Source organism: Pseudophryne corroboree, chromosome 2 (assembly GCF_028390025.1).
Source record: "Pseudophryne corroboree isolate aPseCor3 chromosome 2, aPseCor3.hap2, whole genome shotgun sequence".
NCBI classification, from domain to species: Eukaryota; Metazoa; Chordata; class Amphibia; order Anura; family Myobatrachidae; genus Pseudophryne; species Pseudophryne corroboree.
The window spans coordinates 168,307,828-168,321,984 of NC_086445.1; the positions used below are offsets into that span (position 1 = coordinate 168,307,828).

The window sequence follows — 14,157 nt, forward strand, 5'->3', positions numbered from 1 at the left end:
GAGCGAAATGCGTCAGTAAGAACGTTATTGGACCTCCACAGTGGATTTAGCCATGTCGATTTTAAGTTCATTTGGAGCCGCGAGGAGAAAGACCATTCACCGGTGCGTGCAGCACGGTGTCAGACGACGGGAGATTTGCAAACTACAGGCGCCAGCAGAGTGCCAAATCCCACAGCCAGAGCCAACCTCTCACGTTATTGGGACTCTTCCTCTATTCCTGAATTGCTTTGTGGAGGCTGCACGTAAGGCTCCATCTTGGAGCAGATTATTATATACTGTGATTTTTCGCTGCGCTGCGATCAGGTCAGAACTGCGCATGCGTATGCATCGCAATGCGCAGGCGTGATGTACGGGTACAAAGCGGATCGTTGCTGAGCGATGGATTTAACTAAGTATCCATTCGCACAGCTGATCGCAAGGAGATTGACAGGAAGAGGGCGTTTGTGGGTGTCAACTGACCGTTTTCTGGGAGTGTTTGGAACAAGGCAGGCGTGTCCAAGCATTTGCAGGGCGGGTGTCTGACGTTAATTCTGGGACCTGACCGGCTGAAGTGATCGCAGCGGCTGAGTAAGTTCTGAGCTACTCAGAAACTGCACAAAACTTTTTTGTAGTGCTCGGCTGCACATGCAATCGCACGCTTACACTCCCCTATAGGCGGTGACTATCTGTTCGTAACACTGCAAAAAATAGCTAGCAAGCGATCAACTCGGAATGATCCCCACTATACGAAGGTACTGGTACTTTGCAAAAACATAATCAGCATTGCAATTGAACAGATCTATGTAGTGTGCAGCCACACACCACATAAATCTGCTCAGCCGCAATGCTGATAATTTTTTCACAAGGTACAAGGTAAGCTTTAAATAGTTAGAACTGTCTAGCTTAGAATTATCGACCTTTCTATGCAAGGGCTGATAGCTCAATGAATAGATTGTCTGACTGCAATGCCACAGGCAATGGGTTTGAATCCTGGGTATGTCAGCAACTTGAAATGTAATAAAGGACAGTGTGATTGAATAACAAAGAAATCCCAAGTTAAGTTCATGAATGCTGTATAAGAATTAGCGACACAAAGGGTCAGGGTGGGAGATGCTGGGCTTTAAAAAGGGGGGAAGCTGCAAGTGAAAGTAATTAAAACAGATAATTGACAAGTGCCGCCAACAGCGCTCCCTACCCTGCAGCGCTATGTGCGGTGCCCCATCCGCACACACCTAGTTATGGCCCTGCACCTGCGGTTGGACCATATGTTTCTATTAGTCAATTAAACATTCCTCTCTGTTACTGTGTATAAAAGTAGTATTTATTAATTTCTGTTTGTTAGATCAGTAAAACTCACCGAGTGGATGCAGATGTCCATGGCGTTTCCTAAACATGAACACACATTGATAGTTACTATTTCTGTGAGACAAGCATGTCACAGTAGTCTCATAAGCCAGCAAGGAATATGAAGGAATTAGCATAGAGCAGTGGTTCCCAAACTTTTTTGAATCACGGCACCCTAGAGTATCCGAATTTATTCCACGGAACTCCTAGGCCAAATGATTCTTATTGAGAAATTCAGAAATAACTATTAAATTAACTTAAATTGTGTTTATATATGTCATCCTTAGGTGCAATTGTGTGGTGAGGGACAAGATTTGCTTCTGTTTGTCCACATATTTTATGATTGGCAGCCACCAGCACTGGTTTTGACTGTTACATTGACCATATATAATTTGAATTGGTCCTGGACCACCAGTCCAAGGCACCCCTTCAAGTGCCCTGCTTCACCACAGGGTGTCACGGCACACAGTTTGAGAACCACTGGCATAGACTATGGCTATGTTGTATAAAGCTCTCTATTATCTATTACAAATATAGGATATCTGAAGTGAGTTTGTTTAGCGGAGTCAGACAAAGGATTGTATTACAACTCATTAGCAGTCATCTGTATTAGTTAGTGTGTCCCTAGATGTAGCTGTGTTTAAGTGAACTCTTTGAAAAGCTGCAGAAAAACTGTATTCACCAGATTGTATGGTGGGACAGTGTCAAGCATTGCTGCATCCCAGTGCAGGGGCCTTAGGTTCACTTCTGGTGCTATCTGTGCGTAGCGTATATGTCCTAGCATTGTTGGCTCACAGTGCTGGTACCTATGGATAGCACAATATGTGTGGAGTGTATATGTGCTTCCCATGCTAAATGATGCTGGTAGGAAAGTTAGCTTCTGATTGAATTGGTTGCATCTACAGATATGTACATTATCATGCCTTTTATCTATAGAGTGAGCTACTTAACAATATAACTATCCCATATGTACTGTATACTAAACGATTAAGAGAATAATTAGTTAAGACAAGGCTGGTATTGCCTTTAAACTAATTGCCAATTTCCATCTAATGAGAATCTCACAGCAATACCACCAGGTCCTGCACTTACAGGGTATTATTTACATTTGGCCCCAGGTCTGATAGCCAACTGTTAGATCAAATATTTTGTATCTGTTTGGAGTATGTATGTCCTGCTAACATTGGACCTAATTCAGATCTGATCGCAGCAGTGTAAAAATAAAGCAGCCTGTATTTACCCTGCACAGAAACAATATAACCCACCCAAATCTAACTCTCTCTGCAAATGTTATATGTGCCCCACCTGCAGTACACATGGTTTTGCCCATTTGCTAACAAATTTGCTGCTGCAATCGGATCTGAATTACCCCCATTATTTCACAGCTCTGGGGCTATAAATTCCACTCTGACCAGGACATTACAGTGTACAGTTTCTAGGTTCCCTCCATACTTGCGTGGGTTTCCTCCAAGTGCCCTAGTATCCAAAAACATACCAGCAGGTCAATTTGCTACTGATTAAGGGAATTAGATTGAGGTTCTATTCCAGCAATAACTAATATTAATGAACTATACAAGTCCATACAGTTCATTTCACACCTACTGTAGCCGACATGCCTTCCAAAATAGCCACCTCCACAGAACTGCACCTTCTCACAGATTTCCTCTATAGAGTGGACCACCTAAAAATAATGGGCTCCAGACTATCAGGGATATTCAATTAGCCCCGAAGAGACATCAGGATTAAAAACCTCCGATGCTTCTTCGGGTGTTGCGGTCGGGCTATTCGATTAGCTCATCCGTTAAAAAGTGCATTTACACCTGTAAACACACAGGTTTAGTGAAACCGGTGTGTTTTCGGGTGAAATAGCCTAGTTTTTGGATGGAAACGGGGCTGTTATCGGGGATTTTGCTTCGCCTGCCGGAGGCAGGTGAAACAAAATCCCTGATAAGCCGCGGCTTGCACTGGCTTATCGGGGCTAATTAGATAGCCCCCCCAGTGATAAGTTTACACCCGCAGTCACTGCGGGTAATTGAATATCCCAGTATATCTCTACAATGTCTAGGTCAACAGTCAATAGGTCGACACCATATGGTTAAATTGAATTACAGTAGACTGACATTGACAAAAGGTCGACATGGACAAATGGTCGATATAGGAAAGGTTAATACTGGAAAAGGTTGACAGGTACAAAAGATTAACAGGTTCAAATGGTGGACATGGCAATGGTCGGTGCACATATAGTCTACGTGCTTTTTGAGGTTTTTTTTTTTCATGTTTTTGGACTTTCAATCCTCCACTATCCATGTCACAAACCATAACCGTTAGTAACCTTGTGTCAAGTGAAGCAGAGCGGAGTGAGACACCGCGCCCGAAGCGCATCAAGCGAAGAAGAGCCTGCGAGGGGACACGTTTCTACTAATGGTGGTTCCAAATGGTAAAACTATCCACACTAACCCCAAAAATGAAAAAAAATGAAAAAACTGTGTCAACCATTTTTGTGTCAACCAATGCCATGTCGACCTCTTTTCCAGTGTCAACCTTCTCTGGTATCACTGGCGCTTACTATGAATTATTTGCAAAGTACTGACCGCATTATTTCTTTTACTCTTAACGACAGAACAGTCTGTGTGGTCTCTGCCTGGCTCTTCTCTCCGGGCTGTGTGGTCTCTGCCTGGCTCTTCCCTCCGGGCTGTGTGGTCGCTGTCTGGCTCTTCCCTTCGGGCTGTGTGGTCGCTGCCTGGCTCTTCCCTCCGGGCTGTGTGGTCGCTGCCTGGCTCTTCCCTCTGGGCTGTGTGGTCGCTGCCTGGCTCTTCCCTCCGGGCTGTGTGGTCGCTGCCTGGCTCTTCCCTCCGGGCTGTGTGGTCGCTGCCTGGCTCTTCTCTCCGGGCTGTGTGGTCGCTGCCTGGCTCTTCCCTCCGGGCTGTGTGGTCGCTGATTGGCTCTTCCCTACGGGCTGTGTGGCCACTATCTGTCTCTTCACTCAGGGCTGTGTGGTCACTGTCTGGCTCTTGCCTCCTTTTGTCATCCTGCATGACTCCTGCAAACAATATGAAATAAGAATAATGTAATATATAAAATCACCAAGGCTTAGTACATAGACAACTATGACCTTTATGTCAGAGGTACAGTAAATCCAAAAAAGTTACAGGTACATAATAATCAGGAGCTGGAGTCGGAATGGCAAGGCCTGGTTCACTGCCCTAGACCTGGCAGCGTTTTACAGAGATTCAACAAAGATGTTCATTGCTCTTAGTCGAACCTCTTTGTCTGTGATATCAGGTCTTATACATAATATAATAGATAACATTTGAGGAAATTATAGATTATTCACATTCATGAACACGTTATCAGATCTCCACCTTGCCAAAGAGGTATAAAAAGATATTTTTTTGCAAGGAGGAAAACTAATCTATTGCCATCCGATATGCAGGGAATGTCCTAGAAATTTGCTCCGTCCATTCCATGAATAACAATTAATAATAGGCATCTCATTCAGCAATATAAAATGTCTGTTTAGAATGTGGCCATGCGCTCAGCATCACACAGCTCTTCCCTGGAGAACATAAGAAGTTGTGCACCCTGTGTAGACGCCGTCTCTTCGTAGAATGTGCTTCCCGAAGGAACAAACATATTGCCACAAATCCAGACTATAGTATGGCATTTCAGGAGAACCATTTGTGACACATTGGTTGATCAGGCTGGAAATTGCAGCCAATTTATCTGCATTTGTTTTGTCTTGCACTCTGGATTGAAACACAGATTTGTGTTGTTGGCCACTGATGGCCCCTTGCTGATGTTTTATTTTATGTGGAGTTCCTTGGATACTGTTCCTTATGCTGAGGATACACTGTCACATAAAATCTGTCAGTCCAGCAGACATTTTACTTGAAAGCTTGAAGCCCAGTAGATTTTGTGGTTATACAATGTGAGATATCTCACATTGGGCGGGGATGTACAAAAAGGAAAAAGGGGTTTTACCACATTTTCATATGTACTAAGACCCGGCCGCCGGGTTTTCGCCGCCAAGAGTATCGCCATCTTTTGATGGCGATACCTTATAGAAGCCTATGGGCTTCTTTCGCACCTGCCGCCCAGCGCCGCCCCCCCTGCCACCACCCCCCCTCCTCATCTGCATCCAGGTGCCGCTCCTCGGTTCCCAGCTCCTTCTCCCCCGCTGCACAGCCATTTCTGCTTCCTGCTGCAGGGAAGAGAAGGAGGAGCCTGGGGACTCCCAGCAAACGTCACCTCCCGGGGCTGGGAGGTGATGGACCCCACAGAGACCCCCTGCAATCCTTCTCACAGGTATTGCGGGGTCTCTGTCACCGCATTGCAATGTTAATCGCATTCAGTATGTTAGTACATATGCGATTAGCATCACTGCGGTAGGTGGCGAGGGGCGGCAATGTATTGTAATACATCCCGCCCAGTGTATGGCCCAGGGGTTAAAGTGAGCCGGAAGGGGGTGGAACTGCGTTCCATCAGTACTATTTGGAGATGCAACCAGTTCCGCCTCCTCCGGCCCACCTAACACAGAATGTCAGCCGGCACACAGGGAGATGCTGGGCGCCCGCTGAGATTTTGTTACCAGCAAGCGCCCGGCTCCTTCCCGAAAGCAGCAGCCTGGGTATCCGGATGATAGATAGATAGTGTCTAGACAGTCAATAGGTAGACACCATAGGCTAAATGTAATAGGGGGCGATTTCGGAAAACATGCGATTTTTACCACAAATTTGCACGTTTTCCAAAATTGGCAAATGTAATAGCTTGCGATTTTACTTAAAAAAAAGTTTTAACATATACCAAAAGTCGCAAGTGAAAAATTGCATCCAGATGTTTTCCCATTGAAAACAATGAAAATCGCAAATGTAATAGGATGCAATTTTTTCACTTGCACACAAAACCTTTCCAAAAATCGCCAGAATAATAGACCAGGTGTAGACTGGTGATTTTTGGAGAAGCATGCACAGATCAGTGACATTTGTGCATGCTTCTGTCTGTAAAAGTAAAGAAAGTGTTAAAATATAAAAAAAAAAAAAAACACAACATGCAGGTCCCCCCCAAAAGCATAATCAGCACCGGGCTCTTTAAACCGGTCTTGGTTGCAAAAATATAGGGGAAAAATTGATTGGGGGTTCCCCTTATTTAAACAACGAGCACCGGACTCTTGGACCAGTCCTGGCTCCAAAAATACAGGGGACAAAAGAAGTAGGGGTTCCCCGTATTTTTGAAACCACCTCCACTAGCCAGGGAGGTGATGCCGCAGCCAGGGGACACTTTTATATAGGTCCCTGTGGCCAAAGCATCACAAACCCCCCAACTAGTCACCCCTGGCCGGGGTTCCCTGGGGGAGTGGGGACCCCTAAAATAAAGGGGTCCCCCCCTCCAGGCACCCAAGGGCCAGGGAAGAAGCCCGTGGCTGTTCCCAGCACCCCTTGGCGGTGGGTGCTGGGCTGATAGCCGTGAAAGTGTTAAAAAATAATATTGGCTTTTGCTGTGGAACTACAAGTCCCAGCAAGCCTACCCCGCATGCTGGTACTTGGAGAACCACAAGTACCAGCATGGGGGGAATTAACGGGCCCGCTGGTACCTGTAGTTCTACAACAAAATAAATATTACAATAAACACACAGACACCGTGACAGTAAAACTTTTAACACTTTCTTTACTTTTACAGATAGAAGCATGCATGGATCTCACTGATTTGTGCATGCTCCTGACTAAGTTATAAAAGCATGACCAAAAACCGCATGTTTTTATTGCTATAAATCGCATGTTTCTTTTACTAAAAATAGGCAGAAATCGTATACGAAATTTCGTTTTAACCTTAAAATTTGCACCCTATTACATTTGCGATTTTTAGTAAAAACTCGCAAGTTACAAACATGCGATTTAGATACCTAAAAAAATTGCACCCTTTTACATCTAGCCTCATATGTTAGACAGACATTAGGTCAACAGGGTCAAAAGGTCGACATGAAAAGGTAGACAGTACAAAATGTCAACAGGGTCAAAAGATAGATAGGGTCAAAAGGTCGATGTGAAAATGATCGACATAAAAAAGGTAGACACATGGTTTTTTTAAACAATTTTACACGTATTTGGACTATTTCATACCTTCTCTATCCATGTCGGCATAGACTTGGTTATAAACCTGAGCATGAAGCGTGGCGAGCAAAGCAGCCCTGTGAGGGGATTCCTTTCTACCATTGGGGTTCCCAGATGACAAAACTATCCACACAAACCTCAAAAATGCAAAAAAAAATTGTCTACCTTTTTTTTTATTTCAACCATTTTCATGTCAACCTTTTGACCCTGTCGACCTTTTGACCATGTCAACCTTTTGGCCTTCTAACATGTGGTGTCTATCTACTGACAATCTAACTAGACACTGTCTATATGTTATACCACACCCAGCAGCCGGAGGCAGGAGCTCACTCCTGAACTCCGACTTCCGGCTCTGGCAGTGTGCTGTGCGCTATGGAAGAGATGTCATGACGTCTCTCCCATAGTTCAGAGGAGCCGGTGGTCAGAAGGATGGCATCGGTAGGACGCAGGAGCGGGGCTTAAGGTTAGTACTGTGTTTAATTTTTGTATTTGTGTGTGCAAGCTACACTACTACAGGGGGCATAACTACTGGAGGGCATTACTACATGGGGGCATTACCACTGGGGGTAATACTACATGGGGGCATTACACTGGGGGCAATACTACAGGGAACATTACTACTGGGGGCATTACTACTGGAGGGCATTACTACATGGGGGTAATGCTACTGGGGGCATTACTACTGAGGGCACTACTACAGGAGGTATAACTACTGGGGTCATTACTACATGGGGGCATTACCACTGGGGGTAATACTACAGGGGGCATTACTACAGGGAACATTACTACAGTGGACAATACTACTGGAGGACATTACTACATGGGGGCATTACTACATGGGGGTAATGCTACTGGGGGCATTACTACTGAGGGCACTACTACAGGAGGTATAACTACTGGGGTCATTACTACATGGGGGCATTACCACTGGGGGTAATACTACAGGGGACAATACTACTGGAGGACATTACTACATGGGGGCATTACCACTGGGGGTAATACTACAGGGGCATTACCACTGGGGGCAATACTACAGGGGACATACTACTGAGGGCACTACTACAGGGGGTAATACTACACAGGGGCAATACTACATGGGGTCATTACCACTGGGGACAATACTACAAGGGGCAATACTACTGGGGGAATTACTATTGAGAGCACTACTGCAGGGGCAATAATACTGGAGGCAATACTACACAGGGGCATTACTACTGGGGGCAATACCACTGGGGGCCATATTACACAGGGGCATTACCACTGGGGGCACTACAAATGAGGGCATTGCATAGGGCGCACTTCATAAGGGGCATCACTCCAGTGGACATAAGGGGCACTAGTACTGTGGGCACTACCACTACAGTGGGCTTTGCATAATGAACACTACTACTGTGGGCATTGTATAAGTGGCTCTACTGTTGTGGGCATTATGTGTATTTGGGGTGCTACTACTATGGGCTTTGTGTATAAGGGGCACTAATGTGTGTCATAACATAAATAAGGGACACTACTATGTGTTGTAAAGTGTGATAAAGCTAAATATTTATCGTATATATATCCCTTTATGAGGTCTAAGAACACTGTACGCTATCTACGTAAGAAGTACCGTAAGGGTACGCAAGTTGCGTATCGATCGCTTAGCCGTGATCGAGACGCTCAGGCGTCACGTTCACTCACGGCCAAGTGATCACAGGCAGGCACGTTATTGGCTGTTGACTATCGTAATGATTCGCTATAGCGTAGCGGCGCTCGGGACCACGAGGAGATCACCAGCGATGCAGACGCTCACAATGTTAAACCTTTATATCTATACCCTTAACAATGACATACACAGTAAACCTTAATGTAGAGACAAAGTGTAAGTGCAACCTTGTGTAACCTGATTAACTACAAAGCTGTTTGAGCGTCACCGACGCTCAGAGAATTCTTAACACTATAAAGAATACACAGATACCTGGGCTTAGGGTCCGAAACCTATTATGTGTATTATGACTATTATACTTGCAAAAGGAATCACAGTACAAATGATACACTACAATATAACATAAACCAACTAACCAGATAACTACACGGGAAATACAATACAATACAAGTCTAATCAAGGAAAAATACTTGAGAAAGAGAAGAGAGGGAGAGAGAGAAATGGCTCACAGTAAGACAATATGATTACGGAGAAAACTTACGCACAAGGGGAACGATCGCATGCGCCTCGATATCCAGCTCCCGATTATCAGCAATGAGAACCGTTGAAGAGAGTGAAGTTGGATATGGTCGGCCTGCTATTTATGCCCCACACACAATACAATTCAATGGTCCCTACAATCTCATTGTTCATTGGACACAGGAATTCAGCTTCGCATTACAACAAAAGGTCATAGGTTGATTCATACAGGTGGGCTGTGACTATTTCCAACTGCTCAGGTGGGAGGGAAACTGGGTTTCCCGCCGCATGGGTAATAAAGTGCAAATAAAGTAAATGTTCATAAACTTCTTATGTCCATAACTATTCGCACGAGCGATTGATCTGCTTCAAACCAACACCGGAATATTTCTAATTAAATATTCTTCCGATGGATACTAAACACCACTGTATTACTCCTATCTGACCCTTCGTATCAAACAAAGAGGGATTCCTCTGTTCATAAACATTCTATATTAACCAAACTTTCAGAATCTATCAAAGGGACCATGATCTACAAAATACATTATTAGTGAAAATATGTAATGATTGAGTCGCACGCTACAACCACATAAACTCTACCGTAAATACGCATACCATGCGCCTGCGGGTGCCCGCGACTGTGAGTATGCGCACGTACGGGAGAGCGTACGCATGCGCAGCACGGACCTGTGTGAGGTGCAAATATGGTAGTGTGCATAGAGATATTTTTCTGACTTTGACAGTCCACCCTTTGGCAGTCAATAATAACTGCCACTTCCTGAAAACATTTCAAAAGGAGAAAAATATATGTCAGGGGTTAATTCATTTCCATGGTTGGGTAAGGGAGGAGAGAGGAGTAGGTGGGAAGAGGGTATGACCTAGTGAGATAGCAGAAGCATGTGTGTATGAGTCCATGTTTGGGGGGTCATGTATCATCGTGCCCTACGTGTTGTAAATCAAGCTTCGAGGTATTGCGAAGTATACATTTGAATTCCTTCTTATCCCGTGGTACAGGTCTGTGGATGGGCTGTCAAACTTTACCGAGCTCTTTTCGGATTTTGAACAAAATGGGGAGCACATTTTAGTTGATGATACATGAATGGGGGAATATGTGATTGCTGATATCTGTGCCTGTATTCCCTATACTATGTGTGTCATTACCTGAGGGTTGTAGAAATGAAGAAAAGACATAATTACGGTAAATGCGGTGGTATTCTATGTCAGGTTAATGTACATCTGTCGGTTGAAGTTTTGTTCGGTATCAGTTGAAAGTCGTCTTCTTTGCGCTGTTTTGCTCATTAAGCGTGAGCAATAAGCTTTGTCAATGCCATTAGATTTACAAAAAATGTTGGGCTAGCGTAATTTTAAGAATTCTAGGGAAACTGGGGATCCATGGCAAAGTTCATCAAGTGTCCATATCTCAAGTGGTCAAAACTTCTTCTTTGGTCTATCCGTTGTCTGTATAGCATCTCATCAACTTCCTCGTCCAAGGGGGTCTTGTTATCTTGGAGAAAAACCAGAAAAACAGGTGAAAGAAACGGACCGTAGAAATCGCATTTTCATCACATCATTGTTTCTATCGTTGGGTCGTAAATCAAATCCAGGTTAATTACAGTTTCCTCACTCCTCAAACTCATCACTCTGGTACTTTGTTTGCACCTCATTAAAGCCTGCCCGCATCTAAATATCAATCCAATCGATATAACGACACCTAAGATACATAGTAGAAACTTCCCAACATCCATTATGACTCCTTGAGCCCAGTCTCCTAAACCAGAGAACCAATTTCGCGGGTTCAACCATGACACCCAACCAGTCAGCTCATTACCTACAGCAGCAAGAGTGAGATTGTGTTTTCGGCGAAATTCCCACTTTAATTGGAGAATATCGTCCATCTTTTGGTCTATGACCTCTACCGGATCCTCGGTGCTATTTGTGATATACGTGCAACACTTCACGCCGTATTGTGTTGCCAGTGTAACACAATATCCGCCTGTCACTGCTGTGAGGTAATTAAGAACCATTCTATGCTGTACCAGTTCTGTTTTATAAGCCTGAAGTTCTCTTCCAGTGTATCTAAACGTGTCATCATACATTTCAGTGATATTATCTAACAAATTGGCGAGTGCGGAAATGTATCTATAATTCATCACTCCTCGAGCGGTGCGAGTGAAATCTAACGCCACCAGAACCTGAATCCCGGTGGATTCATGGATCAGATCAGAGGCCGGATGCTCTAACCTTTCTGACAGTTGTCTTTTAACGAGGTGCTCGTAATGAGTGTGAGTATAAGGAGCTTGGGCACCACGGTGTATGTCTTTCATTTTATCATGAGTTACAGTCATTACTTCAGGCAATACTCTTCCAATATAACACAATCCTTCAGAGTTTGGGGCAAGCCACTTGTACGCCTTTCTCCCGCATATGAAATATGCATCATCGGGGAGAACATATGGGACGGAGAAAGACATTACCATATTACACACCTTCCAGGTGAAATCTCCTAGCCCTAATTCTTCCATCTGCTTAATGCACGTATCAGGTTGTACGATATGTGCACAGTATCCTGGTGATACTTCTCCAACTCTAGTAATCCTATTTCCTAAGGTGTATCTATACCGGATTCCTCTACTGGCTATGTGGCGTACAAGTTCTGTATCTGTAGGCATTCTATCTGCTCTATGTGAAAAGGTCATGGTGTGGTTACTCCATTATACTTCCCAATTTCCCGGCTTTCTGGAATTGGAGATGTTAAAACATAATAGGGACCTATCCACGTGGTATTGGTGGAGCTTCAAACTAGGAGGGCTGGAGATATTAAACCTCCGGTCCACCGGTCTCCCACCCTTTAGCTCAAGTACCTCCCCTATCGTTAAAGGAAATGGTACTAGCCCTGATTTTGCTATGACCTTGAGGTACTTGAGAGCATACCCAACAATCCGTTTTATTTAACACATTACCCACTAAGGAGTGATAGTCACTCAATGGATGCCGGTCCATATGGATATTAAAACTGGATTGGCATTTCTTTATACACCCATCCTCAATGATATTGTCACAGAGCCTACAGATACAGTTTTTTTCTTAAACTAACAATCCTTCAAAACGTTTGCAAATAACAAGGTTGTTAGATCGTGCCCGGTACTCGCCTTTGCTTGGTGATTGGGTTGCTATTGGAAATTTACACCTCCGTCTCAGTCATCAGGACCTTTCTGGATCCTTTCTCGACCTCACTGGTACTCTCACCGAAACAGACTGCTCTGGTCAACATCATGGTTAACGGGAAAATCCATATCACAGTCTCTTGGGGCAAGTCCATCTTACAGGAGGAGAAAAGAAGGAATTTGTAATGGGGGTATAAGAAAACAGTTTGTGGGGGAGAGAACTTGTTACGATAATAAGTTCTCTCGTCTTGTTGTTCTTCTTGTTCTGCTGTCATCTCAAAAGGTGCTGTCTCTTCAGTCTTCCAAATGAACATTCTGGTGATGCAATATTCCTTCAGCGATCTTTCTGTAAGGAGCAAAAATCTGGCATTACCATTGGTCCAACTGAGGGGTGACATACCATCTTTAAACCATGAAAACATGAGTGAGAAGAGAGAGAGAGAATAAAAAAAACAAAAGAGATAGAGAACAATTCATGTGCATATATACATTACATAACTCGACAATAACCATCAATAAGAGAAGAGAAACAAAGCATTTTTAAACATTGTCAACATTAAGAAAACATTGTTAGCATTAGAAAAACATTGTCAGACTTATTAGGCTGTCATATCTACGTGTCTAATGGTCTCCTTGAGCAGTCCCTCCCCACCAGCACCTGCATTACTCCACTGTCTGTATCTGGCCAGAAATACATTGTGGCGGATAGGTCATGCTGGGGTTTGGTAGACTTCTGCAAGGACCAAGTGGATATGCAATGTGTAAATTCTTACCAATAATCGTCAGAGATGGGGATAGAGAGAGAGAAAAAAAACATTTTTTCACAAATACATTTACAACGTTTCACCTGGTCATTCCTGTGTCTTCAGTGAATGACCTCCCACTTTATTAACCGTTACCTCAGGCTTACCATCCGTCGTATGATCACCTTTCTTGACTACCTATCATGGGTGTGGCTCAAAATCCTTACTATATGATCCTTGATTATAATTGTGTGTGTTGTGATTTTGTTCATTTCTTGGTCTAGGGGGTCTAACTTTATGTGGGTTATTACAGTTGCTGGCGTAATGCCCTTCTCTTCTACAATGGTAACAAACCCTTGGCTTTCTCCAAGTGTCAGTGAACTGGGGTCTTGGCTGAATTGATGCCTCCTCAAACGCTTGGATGCTCATCACCATCAACCGCTTTCCCTGTACCTCCCTGCTTCCTTGGATATCATGGTTATGTTGTTGTCTAGGGGGTGCATATACCTTGTGTGTGCTTCTAGGCCTGCAATCTCTTGCATAATGACCTTCCTCCTGGCAGTTATAACAGACTTTCATATTTGAAAGTTTCGCAGTGGTGTGGGGCTTTTGTTGAGTTGGTCTTGTGGTTAGGGCCTGTATACTTGTTGCTATTAATT

At 44.0% G+C, this 14,157-nt stretch overlaps 1 protein-coding gene across 6 annotated transcripts in view; it reads right to left on the reverse strand.

The window, feature by feature from the left end:
• Positions 1-14,157, reverse strand: part of LOC135005911 (G patch domain-containing protein 8-like) — a 238,166-nt gene that overhangs the window by 111,012 nt on the left and 112,997 nt on the right. For all 6 annotated transcript variants that reach the window (XR_010206446.1, XM_063951978.1, XM_063951977.1 and 3 more), the window contains 2 exons: positions 3,915-4,363; positions 1,337-1,365 (listed from right to left, as the gene is read on the reverse strand). Coding sequence is in view for 5 of the 6 variants with exons in the window: in XM_063951978.1 (XP_063808048.1) it covers positions 1,337-1,365; positions 3,915-4,363 (478 nt within the window). In the remaining variant the exon portion in view is untranslated. The remainder of the gene's footprint in view (positions 1-1,336; positions 1,366-3,914; positions 4,364-14,157) is intronic.